This window comes from Mandrillus leucophaeus, unplaced genomic scaffold (assembly GCF_000951045.1).
Source record: "Mandrillus leucophaeus isolate KB7577 unplaced genomic scaffold, Mleu.le_1.0 Scaffold123, whole genome shotgun sequence".
NCBI lineage: Eukaryota > Metazoa > Chordata > Mammalia > Primates > Cercopithecidae > Mandrillus > Mandrillus leucophaeus.
Window position 1 is genome coordinate 176,246 of NW_012100654.1, and position 17,889 is coordinate 194,134.

The 17,889-nt window shown below is 49.0% G+C and overlaps 1 protein-coding gene across 3 annotated transcripts in view; it reads right to left on the minus strand.

Moving 5' to 3' along the window:
• The window catches only part of CHCHD6 (coiled-coil-helix-coiled-coil-helix domain containing 6), a 245,131-nt gene that overhangs the window by 22,031 nt on the left and 205,211 nt on the right, over nt 1–17,889 (minus strand). The window contains exon 7 of one of the 3 annotated variants that reach the window (XM_011971504.1): nt 3,548–3,624. The exons of the other annotated variants lie outside the window; for them this stretch is intronic. Within the exon in view, the coding sequence (XP_011826894.1) occupies nt 3,612–3,624 (13 nt within the window). The 3' untranslated portion in view covers nt 3,548–3,611. Of the gene's footprint in view, nt 1–3,547; nt 3,625–17,889 lie in introns of those variants that run through there. 3 annotated transcript variants of the gene reach the window in all.

The window sequence follows — 17,889 nt, forward strand, 5'->3', positions numbered from 1 at the left end:
CTACAGGGCCAGCTTTCCTGCTATGAATTGCTGTGATTACCCAGGGCATGGCCCCAGGATAAAGCATGTTCTCTTGAGTAAGCACAGGAACATCTTATAGTTACTGGGACTTTCTCTGTTATGAGAGGCATTTCATTTTAAAACCTTATTGGCATCAGTCTTTTAATGTGGCTGATGGCATAAAAAAATTAAAATTTGGAAGAGTCTAAACTGGATGCTGGATGTTAACAGAGTCGACAGCAATAATAAATAAGAACAGCTACCATTTATCGAATCCTGATTACATGCCAGGCACTCTGCTTACTGCGTCACGTACACACTCCACAGCATCTAAACACCCAGCTCATTGCCTTGTTCTCGTATCACCATCTTACAGCTGAGAAGACAGACGAAGAGAGGCTCTGTAATTAGCCCTGTGTCACAGAATGAGCACACAGTGGGTCTGGAACTGGAACTCAGGCTGTTGTTTCCTCCAGCTGGCGCTCTGGCTATGGTGCCTGTGTGGCTACCTTGTTAAGCATCCTCCCACTCCCCTCTCCTTGCCCCCAGGCCAACAGTCACAAGCTAATGGAGCCTTGCCAGTTTCCCTGATGGAAATGGATTCTGTCCTAGCCTGGACTTTCACAAATCAGAGAATGAGTACGGTGACCTGGATAAGAAGAGCTGTTTCTCAGGATTCCTGGGGTTGTGACTCGCTGCTGGCTGTCTGCGCAGCAAGATAATTTGTAGCTTGTCCTCCGCGCATAGCCTGGGAATCCCCCGTTTTCTTAGTCATGTGGCTTGGAGAAAAGGCATCCCTCAGGATTATCAGGATCCTCACTTTGGGATCCTCACCTGGGCCTGGGCACCAGCAGTTATTGAAATCCCACTCCCCCGGGAGTAACCAAAAGAGCTCTGTAATACCATCTCCCCCCACACCCTCTAGCCCTCTAAAGCTCACATGCCTCCATTCTGCTCAGATTCTTACCAATACATGCCTGCTGTTGTCAGCCTGAGGATACAAAACCTACAGAGCCACCCAGCATCCTCTGGGACAGGCTCTGATGAGGGACCACTGACTCACAGAGCAAACCCATGCAGACAGGAAAGCCCGTGAACAGGCAGTGAGCATCTGTGAGGCATGGGATTTAATCTTCATAAAACCTCTGTAACAAAATACACTTATTTTACAAATGAAGACCCTCAGGTTTAAGCAGATAGAATGACTTGGCCCAGGTCACCCATCAGACTCCAAAACCCATGGACAGGCCAAGACCGGCACCGTCTGGCATCATCTTCCCCTAGCCTTCTCCGAGACAAGCCACACAGGCACCAGTCCTGAGAGACGTACCAGGCTCAGATCCTAACACTCACTCCCCATCTCTCATCCAAATCTCTGTCTACATTTCACCACCCAGGCTGCTTCTTCCTGGTCCCTCAGAATCTTAGTCTCTCCAACTCAGCATGGAAGTGAAGCTCAATGCCAGCGTAGATGCTGCTGTACTCCAGCCAATAAAATGAATGGCCGTATGGCGTGGTGGAAATCACAGTGGACCCAAGCCAGAACACTTGGATTTAGGTCCCTACTTGACTACTAACTGGCTTCTGACCTAGGCAAAGGCACTACATTTCACTTATGGCTTCCTCGTGTTTAAAATGGAGAAAGGAAAGGGTGTTATGCCAGAACAACACTGGTTGCCCAGCTCTCTACCCACTGACCTGGAGCAAATACCTCAGGGACACAAACCACTCCAGTGTAAGGCTGCACGCAAGGTGGTGGGATGCTAAGATGGGAGGCAGTAGGCCAGGGTGAAGGAGGGGAGGGACCAGCAGTGCTATCCAACAGAAAGACTGCAAGCCACGTATAAAATTATCAGTTTTCTAGTAGCCACATTAAAAAGTAAAAAGAGGCCAGGTGCAGCGGCTCAGATCGCTTGAGGTCAGGAGTTCGAGACCAGCCTGGCCAACATGGTGAAACTGTCTCTAGTAAAATACAAAAAAAATAGCTGAGCATGGTGGTGCACACCTGTAAACCCAGCTACTTCGGAGGCTGAGGTAGGAGAATCGCTTGAACCCGGGAGGTGGAGGTTGCAATGAGCTGAGATTGCGCCACTGCACTGCAGCCTGGGAAACAGAGTGAGACTCTGTCTCAAAAAAAAAAAAAAAAAAAGTAAAAAGAAACAGTTAAAATTAAGTTTAATAATGTATTTGACAAAATATAGAGAAATATTATTTCAACATAAAAAATTATAGAAGAGATTTTTACTTTTTTTTTGGTACTAAGTCTTTGAAATCCAATATGCATTTTGCACTTACAGCATGTCTCAATTTGGGCGAGCCACACTTCAATAGCCATATGTGGCCAGTGTTGACAGGACGTGGCAGCCCAGGACTAACATTTCTGAGCCAAGCTCTGGCCTAGTATTCTATGAACATGATCTCATATTATCCTCTCCTCCACTCTGCAAGGGCAGCATCACCACGCCTCTACACAGATGAGGAACCAGAGTCAGCACAGTTGAGCCACTTGTCCCAGGATCTAGACTAGGAAGTCACAGGAGGATGTGAACCTAGGTTCACCTGGTTGAGAGGAAAGGCTGATCTAAGGTTATGAGAATTTCACAGCACAAGCTGGCTTCCCAGATGCAGGCACCTGTTAGGTTAGGGGATGCCCTGTACAATCCATTTTACATAGGTCAAGTACATACGTGCATTCCACAGGAGCGGCCAAGGTCTTTTCATCTATGGATTTCCCGGGCCATGAACCAGCAACTTCCTGCCACATCAGTCCCAAGCAAAAGCAGAAGCTGGGCTCTCCCTACCTAAACCCAGCATTGTTCTTCCCTCTTTCAAAATGCATGTTCATGCTGGTATTTTATCTCCTAAACAATTCTGTCTAATCCATGTTAGAGATTTGCTATGCTGTATAATCACCTTTTTGTAATTTTTCTTAATTCCTCAAGATGCATTTCTGTTACTTTTGAACAATTAAATGCAGTTTCATTAGTCACTTTTATTGTGCGGAAATTGTACATCTATGACCAGCCTCAAGCTTTGTATTATGAACACTGTTTTTCCCTTTATATCTTCAAACAGACTTTTGGCCTTTGCTTAAATAGGCATTTAGACTAAGCCGCACATGGTTTTGAGCTGATGTAGCAGGAATCTACATAGTAACAAAACCTGAGTGCCGAGCGCCTTTCTGTGACAATAGCTATCCCACTCGGCACTCACCAGCCCCAGAACTTTTCTGTGCTTCAACCATGCGATGCTGTCCTTGTCTATGGAACATCAGCCTGGGATTTAACCTGGTTATCACGTAAGCCTGGGCCTTCCAGACTAGCTATTCTGGGGCTCAGCTTGGTCAGGAGATGCTGCGTGTCCCAGGAGGGTCCACACTTCAAGATCATCTAAGCGATCAGGAGGGACACAGACGAGGCCGGCCTTAACACCTGCTCATCTGCAGGGAGGGAGACTCTCAAAAGGGAACACCACATCTGGGACACACTGAGCCCTCTGCCTCATGCCAGCCCTGCCATCCTGCTCACCACTACCTGACATTCAGGGCAGAAACGTTTCCAAAGGCACTGGCTGAGCATCCCAGGTGGCCAGAGACAGCAGGTGATTCGTGCTCACAAGTAAACCCTGGAACGAATGGCAAGATAGATGTTCTTTCCAAAATGATTCCCAACTCTGACTAGACGTGTCTTTAAAGTGGAACTGTTTCATAAAAACTGTCTTCTCGTCCAGAATTGATGTGACCATTTCCTCAGTCCTCCTTTATTTTAAAAATCTATGTTTAATTCACATTTAGAAATCCATACCCGTCTGAAGTAGGAGTTAATTTACATGACCCAGGAGATGACACAAAAGGTAAAAAGGCGGTGGGGGGAGGCTGGGCACGGTGGCTCACACCTGCAATACCAGCACTTTGGGAGGCCGAGGCAGGCAGATCATGAGGTCAGGAGATTGAGACCATCCTGGCTAACATGGTGAAACCCCATCTCTACTAAAAATACAAAAAAATTAGCCGGGCGTGGTGGCAGGCGCCTGTAGTCCCAGCTACTCGGGAGGCTGAAACAGGAGAATGGCGTGAACCCGGGATGCGGAGCTTGCAGTGAGCCGAGATTGCACCACTGCACTCCAACCTGGGCAACAAAGCGAGACTCTGTCTCAGGAAAAAAATAAAAAAGTGTGTGTGGGGGGTGCATTCCAAGTGTTCCCCAGCCCTGACGTCCTGTGGAGCCTGACAACATGCTTCATGACAGTGACACAGTACCCGGAACACTGCAGCACTGTCTGTCAGGACTAATGACCCCAGAGGCAGCTGTCATTAGCCAATTCACTAATTAGGGGCCTGTTTGTAGAGCTAATGGGAAGGGTAATCATTTGTTAGCTTAAGTAAAACTCCCAGGCATTCCTGACAACTGTTATCATAGAAAAGTCTGGAAGGCAATTCATCTATCTCTGTGAAATTCAAAGAACCCAGATAACCAGAGTCATCTTTTATAGCACAAACCTCCTTTAGGAATCTGCTGGTAGGAGCTTGTCTTTGACTCCTAATATATCCTCTCCAGCAGCAAATAAATATGTCTACACATAGACCGGGGGCTTTTCCATGCTTGTACTCCAGTGGCCTGACTTCTGTGAGCTCAATCCAGGTTCTCAGACTGTGAGCCCAGGGAAATACTCAACGCCGAGGCCGCTGACAGGAGAAGAGTGCAGAATCCCAACACAGAACGGGCAAGCTTTCTGGTTACAGGCAGAGCGAGTGTGAGAGTGCGTGAATGCATGCATGTGTGAGAGAGACAGTATGTGCGGAGAAGGGGGTATTCTGATGCTGCAATCAGTTTTCATTGGCTTGTATGTTAAAGATAAACAGAAACATCAAATTTTCTAAAAGATGATTTTATTCGCTCCTTATAGAAGTTTTAAAAAACATGAAGTGTGAATGAAGAATTGATGTGGTTTGGATATTTCAGTCTCCAGATCTCATGTTGAAATGTGACTCCCCAGTGTTGGAGGTGGGTCTGGTGGGAGGTGTCTGGGTCATGGGGGTCGGGGTCCCTCATGAATGGCTTGGTGCCCTCCCCACAGTAATGAGCAAATAATGAGAGTTGATTATTTAGAAGAGCCTGGCATCTCTCTTGCTCTGTCTTTTGCCATGTGACACACTGGCTCCCTCTTTGCCTTCCTCCATAATTGTAAGCTTCCGGAGGCCTCCCCAGAAGCCGAGCAGATGCTGGTTTCAGGCCTGTACAGCCTGTAGAACCATGAGCCAAATAAACCTCTTTTCTTTATAAATTACCCAGCCTCAAATATTCCTTTATAGCAATGCAAATGGATAATACAAGAATACTGAGATGAAATTTAACTTACCACCAAAAGCTTCCTGAGCCATTCATTCATCTCACTCCTGGAAATGGTAGGAAATGAGGGTTGAGGACCCATCCTACCAGAGAAGCCTTGGGGAACAAATGACCCTACAGCACGAGTGTAAGGGGAGGCTGTACCAGGCTTCAGAGGGGCAAGAAGAGGGGCCTACGAAAGCAGGTAGGGCTTCCATTCCAGAAGGGCCTTAGAGACTCTGTGGTCCAACCATGTCATGACATAGATGAAGAGATGAGGCTCACAGTGTGAGGGGACTTTTCAGAACTGTGGGTGAGTCCAGTAATAGCACAGGCATGATCTCACTCTCCAGACACCACTCCCTCCCAAACCCCAAGCTCCCTCAGCAGTCACCCCACCCCAGAAGGACCATGCTCCTTTCAGAAGCAGTAAACAACAATCTTCAAATAGGGCAACCCAGGGCCCTCAGCCCAGTGGCAGCCAGGGCTGCTGCTAAATAACATCCAGGGAAGCCCCGCCTGCCCTGGGCCTGCTTAGCAAATGGACAAGGAGGCTCCAAGGGCCCTCTTGCACCCTTGCGCTGAGTGTGCCCAGCTGTGACAGCCTGATCTGGTCACTGGGCACACGTGCCATTCTGCCATGCCAGCAAGGCAGAAGGAAGGTGTGTGCCAGCCTGAGGAGTCAGTGCCAGTGCCAAGCCTCAAGCCACGAGGACCGCCCCCCTTCCTGCGGGAAGGGCTCAGGCTCTCTGCAGGGTTGCTGGTCGCCCACCATGGGCTCTCTGGACTCAAGGCTCAGGATAACGTTCTCTGGGCCCTAACTCTGGGAAGAAGCAGGGTGAGGGAAGGCCTCCTCACCAGAGGAAAAAGCAACAGATCTCTTTGAGACAGTTCAGAAGTCAGGACAGATTTAGAGGCTTTCCCTGGGGGGATTTCCTAGGGAAGTGATTAATTTGCTGGCTGGAATACATTCATTTTGGCAGTTGATCTAAACTCCAGGACTCATAGCAATCACTTGGGAGTTTGTTTATATGGCAGATTCCAAGGGCCTCGCTTGGGGTAGGGCCTGGACTCTATTCCATGATTCTGAGGCAAGTGGTCTATGGGCTGCCACAAACCAGGGTCACTGTGCACCGGCACAGGCAGATCTGCAGAGCGTGGTGTTATCAGGGCTACCAAGAGGCGCTATGGGCAGCAGGGCGTGGTGAAGGCCCCGAAGCCCCTCTCTCCTCTAAAGGAAGACAACAAGAGAAATGCACATCTCACTGGAGCCTCCATGCTCTTAGATAAACATCTGCCTCAGTGATTCTGAACTTCGGGTGCCTGCAGGGTAAAACCTGTGCGCCTGGCTGAGGACAAGAAAGGCCAGGCCCTGAATCCTGGCTCTGCCACTTCCAGCCCAGCAATCTCAGATGCGTCAGCCTAGCTGAGCCTCACTTCCTCATCACAAAAATGGAGTGAGGGCTCCCCATCCCAGGCGGGTTTAAGTGAGGTGGGACGAGATGAGCCTTTCTTTTGTGAACAGTTTGTCCTGGCCCCTCTTTTCAAGTGCAGAATACACCAGGGGCCTGTAAGCTGGTATTTTGGAGTAAATACTATTGACTTAGATCCCAGGTCTCCTGGTAAGCAGTTTGGAACAGAGGACTAAGAAGGGGAGCTTAGAAAGGTCCCAAAGTGCGTAGCTGGGAGGTATGTATGTCAAGGGGCACTAAGAGGAAAGGGAAGTGTTTGGCATGTCTACCTGAAATGACCTGGGGGGCAGACTCAGGTAGCTGCCTAAGGTGAAAGAGCCCGAAGTCAAAGTTTACCAGCTCCTCAAGCTGCACTGGGCTCTGTGTCAGTCGCAGGGCCACACTGTGAGGAGCACAGACTGTGTAAACAGGGCCATAACAGGGAGCAGGCCACTCTGCAGCAGCACCAAGACCAGGGACTGGCGGATGAGGCTGGGTCAGCTCTGCAGAGGCAGGTGACCCAGCAAGCACATCCCGCCAGCCTGTGCTGGGCCCAGGAGAAGGAAAGGCCTGCCGCGAATTCCACCTTCATGTGCTGAACCTCGACTAAACCAGCATAAGGAAAAGGGCACTCCCTGCCCCTGGTCCCTGGGAAACCCAAGGCTGACTCTACAAGGACCTCAACTCTTTCCATGGGAAGGTAGGTGGAGGGGGTCCACAGGGGTATGGCCGGTCAGAGCTTTGGGTGCTGGGCAGTGACCGTGGGAAGCAAAGCCTTGTGTTTCCCTCGGTGCCCTGCTCCACCAAGGCCTGTCCCCACAGAGCAGGAAGACAGCCGGCCACCCTGGGACTTTCTGATGACAGGGCAGCCAGTGTGGGCAGCAGTAGGGAGTACAGTGGGATGGGAAGACCTCGCTGTAGACACCCCAGGCTGGGGGCCTTTGGCAGACAAGAACCGATGGGAGCTGCCAAGAGCCAGCCCTGAGCTGTTTCCATCAGAGATTTCTTTTCCAACAGCCAGGGCTGTACAGAGATGAAATGGGAGGTGGTGGGTGTGGTTGAGCTAGAAAGGGTGCTGAAACAGCACCTCTTGTTTTGCTTCTAAAGGAGATAGAGCTTCAGACTTCAAAGAGAGAAGGGAAGGGGTAGGGATGGATAGAGGTTTCTTTACTTAGCCCTCACAACAGTCCTGTGAGCAATGGATGGCTCACCCCTTTTATAGAAGAGAAAACTGAGGCTTAGAGGGAGTTACCAACCAAACTTCACACAAGCGAGAGGCACAGACAGGATTTGACTTGAGGTTTTCTGCTCCAAAGCCCATGTTTTCTATTTCTATCTGGCCACCTCCCAGAAGACAGAACAAATGCTGGCAGTGAAGTATGACAGTGGGGAAAGTCTTTGTGGAAGGGAAGATGGCCAGAGAGGGCCAAGTTACTTCCCATGACTGCAGCCTTCTCAGTCCACTCACCTGTGCCCAGGAATACCAAGAGAACTATGGCTGGACCACCAAGCTACTGCGGGCCACCTTTACAGAACTCTCAAGAATGGGAAACAAAGGAAAACTAGAAAGGAACAGTCTTCAATGTCATGATTTTCAAAAGGGTACATTCCATCAAATGAAGGCAAAGCCCAAGTAGGAGTCTAGAATGGTTTCATAAAGAGGCTGGTTTGGAGTACTTGGAAAAGGAAGAGGTGATCACTAAGAAGAGAAGAGTCTGTTGGAAACATGTCAAACCACATTCCCTCCTCTTCCCTTCTAACAGGGATCCTGGCTAGGAGACTGAGGGCATGCAGTGGCCTGATAGCTCCAGACACTTCCTACATTATTAGAAAGGATCCTTCATGATCCAGCCTAGTGGGAAAGAAATAACATGGGTTGGATATCCAAGGAGGTATGTTAGGAACTAGATGGATCACTGTACCCAAATGGATGAGGTCGGCTTTAATGGAGGTCCTCATTTTTGTACAACTTAACATTTTCATCAATGACTTAGTTGTGTAAGGCATACTTAGCAGGTTTATATAAAAGAGTTGGGAGGCGTCAGGCAGTGGCTCATGCCTGTAATCCCAGCACTTTGGGAGGCGAAGGCAGGTGGATCACTTGAGATCAGGGTTCGAGATCCTGTCTCTACTAAAAATACAAAATACATGCTGGGCATGTTGGCAGATGCCTGTAATCCCTGCTACTCAGGAGGCTGAGGCAGAAGAATCGCTTGAACCCAGGAGGCAGAGGATGCAGTGAGCCGAGATCGTGCCACTGCACTCCAGCCTGGGCGACAGAGCGAGACCCTGTCTCAAAAAAAAAAAGAGTTGAGAGAGATGACAGAATCTATATATTCAAATAATTGTTCTATGGGCTGAACTGAATCTACCAGAATGAAGTTTACTGGGAATAAATATAAGGTCCTGTACTCAAGCCTAAACAGGGCACTTAGTAGCCACTCATGGAGGCGAGTTCACAGGAAGCTTTATATGAATAGTTAGTGGGCCCAGCCAAGGAGACAGTGGACAACATGGTGAGTTTGGTGCTGCAACCCAGTGTACATGCTGCTGACAGAGCTCAGCCACTAGACAAAGGAGGCAATGCCTGCACTGCATTCTGGCTGCTTAGCTGCTCTGGCTCCCCAGAGCCCAATTCTAAAAGGGAGCAGGTGGAGAGGAGACAGGGACCCTGTTAGGTGTGTGCTTCAATGGATGAGTTACAGAAGGATAAAGTTGAAGGAAAAGGAAGACACAGGGGGACATAAAAATTATCTTCAGATATCTGCCCAGCTGCATGCACAGGCACTTTCGCTGTGCTCTATAAAGCCTCAGAGGGCAGAACTAGGAAGCTCCCAAGAGCCAGCCCTAAGCTGTTTCCACCAGAGAGAGTTCTTTTCTAACAGCCAGGGCTGTACAGAGATGAAACGGGAGGTGTGAGGATGGGCACTAGCAACGGAACTTGTTCCAGCAGAGGGAGTAGAGTTCCCAGGGTGACCACACATGAATGACCCCAACCTGTATCTAACTGGATTAGATGACTCTGAGGGTCCATCCAGCTACGGGGCCTGTAGTTTCAGGGATGCCACTAGGCAGTTACTCAGGACCTCATCTGTGTGTGTGGTGGTAGGGACAGTGGGAATCATGACGATGGAGCACATAGTGCTTTCTCAGAAAGTATGGCTCAGTGGAGATAGAGAGCCTCCACTTCCCAGGGAGACCAGACTAGTCTCAGAATCCTGAACTTGACTCTCCTGGATCTAGCTACACCAGAAACAAACAAAACTAGTGACCAACAGTTACAGGCAAGCTAGGTCTCACAGGGCTTTACTCTAGCTTGGAGCTGCCACCATGGGGTGGGCATGAATGGAGTGCCATGGGTCATGTACGGCCAGGCTGCACTGGGGACGCAATTCCTCTGATGGTGAACCCTTCAGGCTTGGCTCTTGTGGCTGGCATGTTCAGAGACGCAGAGGGCTCTGTGATGGTGGTGGGTGGAGACCCCAACCAGCCCTGAATGTGGACTTTGTTCCTATGGTCTAGAGGCTATCAGATCCTGAAACACAATCACCTGATACCTGTCTCTAAACCTCTAAACTTCAAGGTCTGTTTAGATGGATATGCTTTTACACAATGCCGCAGAAGAAATCGGTCTTTCTGCAACATCCACCCTGGTCCAATAAGAACCAGATGCCAGGAGACGGGTCTCAGCAGCCTCTGCCACAGCAATCCCTCTGGTGGGCTCTCATGGAAGTCAGCGCAGTCTCCCTGGGTTGAGTACTATGGTCTACTGTAGCCAGACCTGAGGGGAACACTTTACCAATAAACAACTTCCTCCCCGCCCGGGGCTGTGTCCTCAGGAGCAGTGTGTGCACACCACGTGGGCACCTTGCAGGGCCGCATCAGCTCTGCCGTGCGGATGGAAAGGTGCTGTCTGTGACAAGGGTTGCTCTCCCAAGGTGCAGATAACCAGACATAACCGATGCAAAGCTTTCTCTTAAGAATAGGAACAGGGGAGGCTGCAAGACTTAAGAAAATAAATCTAAAAGCAATGATGCTAAGCGGTAACCTCTCTACTGATTAAAAAAAGAAAAAAAGATTCCTCAGCTGTAATAACATTTAATCCCCCCAGAAGCTAATCTAAATGTAACACTCAAAAGAAAACAAAAGTGACACAAAGGAGAACCATAGCCACTGCCTTTGGGGACGCTGGCTTTATTCCGGAAGTGAGTCCATTAACAGAGCTGGGAATGAAATGCCATTTTCATCTCAGTCGAGGGGAGGGGATTAACAAATTGTCATCTCTAAGCCCAGTTTTTTGAGTCATGGATCTCTGAGCACTCAGAAAGCACTGGGCTGAAGCCTGCGCACAGTGGGGCTGCCCTTCCCCTTAAGCCTGCAGTTGCCACTTTCAGAGCTGGCTGGACGGGACGCCCTCTACACACGCTTCAGCGTTTAGAAGCCAACAGGACTGTGCTGAGCCCACTGCCCCCCAGACAGCTTCCTGTGCCCCCTTGTTTGGGCACTGGGACAGTTAGGGGGCCCTTGCTCTGCACACATCCTTGGCGGTGGGCAGCGGACGAACGCTCCTGGTGCTCATGTTCAGCGCATGCCGCATGCCTTGATCAGGAGCCTCCCTGCTGCCCTAGCCACATCCCTCAGGGCCCAGCTCTCTCTTGGTCACAGTTGCTGCTTAGAGGCCAGAATCTCGGTAGTCGGGTATCTGCCCAGCTTCTCCTCGGCACTCAGTTCTGCTTGAATGTCAGAGAGTGTCCTAATCCTCAGATGGACAGAGTCCTGGCCATCCTCTGTCACATTACTCAACTGTTCCCTCTTCATAGCACTTTGTATAAAATCATCTTATTTTGTTGCTGACCATTTGTTTCTCTGCCCTGAGAGCAGGAAGCCTCCTGCCGGTTCACAACTGTATTCCCAGAACAGTGCTGGCGTGGGAGTGGAATATCTGTGCAATGGGTGAGTCATTCCTGGCTGGCAGTATTGTCTCTGCTCTCAACATCATTACTGCTTGGTTCTCCCAAATGCTGCCAAATCTCTTTCTAAAACACAAATCCAATCATATCAGTTCCCTGCTTAAAAGCCTTTTTTATGACTTGCCGCTGCCTGCAGGATGAATCTCGAATTCTTTAGACTGCACCAAAGGCTCTTCACATTGGAATCACCCTGTCCCACCAGCCTCATCTCTACCCTCTCGGATGTTTGCTTCTTGATCAGCATGCCTTGTCCCTATCCTTCCCCTAATACTCCAGGAAGAGAGGCCCACTTGAGCCTCCACTCACAATGACCCCTGGCCCCAGAGCCTGCCCTGGTTCACTTCACCTTGGCTCAGCCCAAGGTCATTTCATCTCTGAAGCTACACTGCTCAGGCAAAGCTAGTCCTGCCATCTTCTGCTGTGGGAGTGCTTTCCTCATGCACAGCTGTGGCACTCACCATCTGTCATGGGGGGTTTCTTCCTCCATTCAGGATTCCCTGATTTCATAAGTATTGGACCCTGAGGATACAAAGATGAATAAAACAAGGTTCCTATCCACAAAGAGCCTATAGTCTAGCAAAATGCAATGCCTGAATATGTAAGTACAAAACAGACATACAAGTGGCAGCCAGGTATTGTCCCTGGGCCACCCAGGTTATCTGGGGGCAGCAAAGAGGGCAGAGCTAACTCTGTCTTGGGTGGCCCAGGAGGATTTTAGAGAGCCTTTCAATTTTATAAAGAAAGACACATTGGAGCTGAGCCTAGAGGAACAAGAGTGCTGAGTGGGGAGGTAGGGATACTGCAAGTGTGGTGGTTGGGAGTGTGTCTGTGCTCTGCAGTGGAGGCAAGGGCCTCCAGGATGGTCTTGTCCATCGTTACACATCCTCTCTGGCACAGAGCCCACCACCGAGCCAGCCTCAGGAAAGGCTTACTGGACTGTATCAGAGGTTAAGTTCTAGATCACCATAATTTAATCCTGTCTTTAAGGAGAAATGATGATTTAAAAAAATAAGGAGGAAGACGGTTATGTGGCAAATACACTCCAGGCCCTCCGTGGCTCCCTTCTGTGGATGGTGGCCCCCGGTGCTGGAGCAGGGGTTCCGTGGCTCCCTTCTGTGGATGGTGGCCCCCGGTGCTGGAGCAGGGGTTCCGTGGCTCCCTTCTGTGGATGGTGGCCCCCGGTGCTGGAGCAGGGGTTCCGTGGCTCCCTTCTGTGGATGGTGGCCCCCAGTGCTGGAGCAGGGGTTCCGTGGCTCCCTTCTGTGGATGGTGGCCCCCGGTGCTGGAGCAGGGGTTCCGTGGCTCCCTTCTGTGGATGGTGGCCCCTGGTGCTGGAGCAGGGGTTCCGTGGCTCCCTTCTGTGGATGGTGGCCCCCGGTGCTGGAGCAGGGGTTATGAGAGTAAGTCATTAAAAAGCAGAAGGCCTCCCTGCTATAACCAGGGTCCAAGAGAAAACCACTACGATACTTCCTAGGAGAAGCATGGTGGCTGGCTGCCTGCCTGCCAGTCAAGGGAGACAGAGACAGAACACCGATGCTGCCGCAGAGGAAGCAGCCCTTCTGTTGCTCGTGGTCAGATGAGGAGGAGCGCTGGTTGTATACCACATTCCCAGTACAGAGTGACATTGCTGCTTTTTCTTAAACATTTACACAGGAAGATGAAGGCTGTACAACTTCCCTTGGTTATCACATTATAATGCCTCATTGCAAGTCAGGAAGTTCTTTGCCAGATGTAACTTCAGTTTTCACAGCTGCAGTCTGAGGCTGTAGCCTTGATACTATTCAGACAATGTTTCCTTCTCAGAGGAATAAAATTCCACCCTCTGATCAGCCTTCTCCTTTCCTGGGGGCCCAAACTGTGTGCTTACCTTTTCAACCCTTTAACCGTTCTGGTCTCTCCTTCTGGAGCCTCTCCAATCTGTCTACTGCCTGCCTGCACAGCACAGCCCCAAATGGAGTGCCAGGTGCCCAGCACTTGTTTATTCATGGTGACAGGACAGAATGGGCAGCAGAAAATCACTGCCTAATTCCTAAGTTTCATTTACTCCAGGTAAAGGTTCAAAATTATTCCTGATGGAGCCTTTGGATGCACCTGATAGCACAAAAGATACACTGACTGCTGCAAGCTTCATCTCTCGTTACTCCTCACTAACACATGAAATGACAGATGCAAAAACCTGGCCAGCAGCTCCTGAGCAAGTGAGTGAGCCAGGCCTGAATGAGAGCCAGGTGATGGAGGCCTGGAAGGAAAGGCACCCACCTTTCCTGCGACCTCAGCTCCTGCTGCTGGGTTTCTGACCCAAGAGCCTCAGCATGCCCATGGAGGGGAGACCCCCAGGCCCAGCCATTCTGGCTTCATCCAGAATCACAGCTCATCTGTGCCTCAGGTGTTCAAATGTCCACAAACTGAGCACCAGGTCCCCAGTTAAAGGACATTTCAAAACCACAGCTCAAGTTCACGAGGAAAGGAGATTGCCTCATACGCTTCAGGGGGTCAGAAGCCAAGCCCTGACTGGCAAACAGCACACTCCCAATCTTTCCCACTCACACAACCAGGAACCCAGCTAGTGCCTGTCTCATGGGGTCACCCTTAGCTTGGGGATCTGATGTCCAATTGCACTGAGAACCTCCCTCACCCCTGGTCCAAGTCATTATTGTTCCTTTCCTTGTGGTTGTATTTGTAGTCTTATTAATTTTTAACTATACAAGCTATACGTGAAAGAGAGAGAGTGTGTGTATATATATATTTAAATAAACATTTCAAATAAAGCTACAGTTCCTGCTGACCCTTTTTATAATCCTGAACTTCTCTGAACTAACCAGAGATACCTATTATCTTCCGTCAGGAACATACCTTTTTCAGACTTTTTCTCTGTATCACATAAATATGTCTACAGAACAGAGATGGTGCTACCATATGTGTGTCAACATGCATTGTAAACTACAACTCGCTTTTTCCCCAACCAGAGGTCTGTGGCGCCTTTGCGGGCCAGCGTGCACAGTGCACGCTGTAGCTGTCGCCTGGAGCTCCAGGGTTGGGGGAATTGTGTTAGGCATCACCTGCCACTAGGTATGAGGCTGCTTCCGATTTCCACACTCAGAATCAGGGTCACAGTGCCCTTTGTGCCCATGGCTGCTGGTGCACACAGCTGAGCATTTCTCTGGGGTACAGTCCCAAAAGGAGAGCTGCTGGGTCCTAGGTGTCCCTTTCCTTCTTGGCTCCAGGTTCAGTCACTGATATCCTCTACACACCTAGGAATGTGCACTCTTTTGGCTATTATACTCCAATCTCTTAATAAAATGTGAGTTTCTATGTAACAACACCTACCATTTATCGAGTGCTTACTATGTGCCTGACACTTTCCTGGAGACTTAACAAATTACCTCATGATGTCCTCAAAACAGCCTTCAGAAGTAAGGGAAGTCTGTCTCAGCATCTATGTCATCCGACCCAGGTCACACGTCAAGTAGCACTGCTAAGATCTGCACTCTCTGTCACCGCAAAGTCTCTGCCCTGTGTGGGGCTCCTGCCTCGTCAAAGCCCTGTCTCAAATGAGGTGAGGCCCTGTCCCCATTCAGGGCCTTGATCCAGACAGAGCCCTGCTGCATGAGTAGGTGCTTAAACAGCCAACCACTTATTTTTAAATTCCACAATGGGTGTCAGTTCATCCACCCATCTGACACTGACTTGGTGAGCATCTATCAAGGCTAAGTCCTGGCTTGGATGGTGGGGATACAGAGATAAATAAGACATTAGATTGACCTCTGGGTAAGACAAACAGTAAGCAGAAAAGATGCTTAAGTTAAATTTTAAACAGAGTGATCTGTAAGTAAAAAAGAGGGAGGTCATTTTAGACAGAAAGTAGGATATATAATGACAAACAGCTTAACAGGTTCTGTGTTCTGAAATCAGGGACCAAGAACAGAGATTCAGAATTGAAAACCCTGTCTTTAGAACTCATCTGGCCCTGGGATGTCAAATGGGTTTCACTCTGGATGCCAACCCCACATGGCTGAGACCAGCTGCTAGAGTGCAGCGGCAAGAAGGATCTCAAGTCCCCATCCAGGTTCAGTAGACCACTGGGGTCCATGTGTGACATCTGCCCTGGGCACAAGACAAAAGCAGTCTCTTTATCACACCCACAATGCCACCAGTGATGATGGTTCACCACCACCCACAGAACCAGCCGAGGTGTGGTCTTGAGAGAAAACTGTCACCAGGTGTCTTTGGTTTTGACTTTCCATTCCCATATGCTACACAAACACTAACCTCTGTTGGTCAACTCTCTCTCCATGCATCTTTGTCTTCCTTGTTACAAAGGTGGCAGAACTCTGTAAGCACTGGCATGGGAGTAAATGCCTGCATAAGTTGCCACAGCTTAGGAAACAAGCACGCGTAAACACACACACACACACACACACACACATAATGTGGTGGGCTGAAATTCAGGGAAGGGCACAGCCAGCACTGGGACAGCCAGGCAGTCAGGTAAGCAGCAAGCAGCTGAATGCCCCCATCCTGTACATTCTAGAGATACATATCTCAGTACAGCAGAAAAGAGCAAGGTGAGACTCATCCACACCTGGGTTCAAATCCCACCTGCCTCTCCCTGGGGTGTGTCTGTAAGCAAATCTGGATTATCATATTTATCTGGTCTTCATAAGAAGCTGACAGAAGTAGGCACCACCATTGTCCGTGTTTTACAGACCAGGAAACTGAGTCTGAGAGGTCAATGAATTTACCTTCATTTCCACATCCGCAGAATGGTAATAATAATGGCATCTGCCACCTGAGCTTCTTGTGAAGATTGGAAACGGTACAGTACACGTGCCAAGCACAGTTGCTGGCACGTGATGATGTTCAGTAAAAGTTTTTCAAATAAGAAATTAACTAAATTTTGATTTGTTGAATGAATGTATTAAACAGGTTTTGATTTAACTTCTCAAACAGCCAGGTCCATCAGATTAAGCCACACATGTCAGTAAATTTCTGCATAGAAAACATTTCCTTTAAAAGGTCATCTAAGGTTCTCTACATAGGGAAGTGAGATATAGAAACACCTTTTAAATTCAGGCTAAGACGAATGTTATCTGGATTAAAGAATGTTTACAATGCCATTTTCTTTGGGGTTTAAATAAATGACCACTGTTTTAACAGGTTATCTATCATTAGCTCACTAAATAAAAGCAAACTGGGGAAGCTCAGGTGCCTAGAAACAATTCATTCTCTCAGGTGGGTCCTAAAGCCCTAAAGCCTCTCCCAGAGTTTACTAAGTCCTGTCTTCCAAGTGCAGGTGAAAGCACACAACAGCAGCTCTGCTCTAGCAAGTCCCAAGACTGCCACATCCACATTAATCAGGCCTCTCTGGATCAAAGTCCTTGGAGCACAATGGCTCAGTTTCAGGAAATAGTTAATAACCTTCTTCCTTCAACTCAATTGTTCTAACCTCTTTGAGGGCTGGCTCTCTGTGGGGCCAGGGAGGACTGTACAAGTTTCCTGACAAGAAGAAGCCAAGACAGATTCTGAATGAATCCCACGGGAAGCGGACTGAAGGTTGTCATAAAAAATAGATGTGACACAATAAATGCAGGACGTTCCCTGGGGTCTTAATCTCTTCCTTCAGAAAATCTGAACAATTCTGCCTTCTGTGCTGCTGTGAGGTGGGTGGGCGGGGGTGTACATACACACTTTGAATATTCACTTCTGTCTTAACAATAGGATTCTTCCAAAACAAGAGGCCCTAGTCTGTGACTGTCAGCCTTGCCATCAACACTCCTCTTCGGTGGAGAGCTCCCTGTTGGCCCTGAGGCAGGAGTCTTCTGAGATCTTGACATATGCTGGGCTTGATCCAGGCCTCAGTACAGGTTGGTGTCCCAAGACAAGTTGGGAGAGTCACCCGTGTCTTCGATGCCTCACGCTGCTAAAATGAACAGGGTCTGGCCTTAGGATTTTAGTTTCCTTTACCTGGGGTGGCCCTTTACTGCTTTGCAAACTCTAGTCATTCCTCAAAAACTCAGTTAGGACCTCTGGTTCCAGCTACAATGGAGCAGCTTGTGAAAGGCCTATGGTCTCCCCTGAGGGAAAAAGAAATTAAGTTCTAATACAAAAAATCTGTGTGAAGGCATCTAAGGACCAATGCAA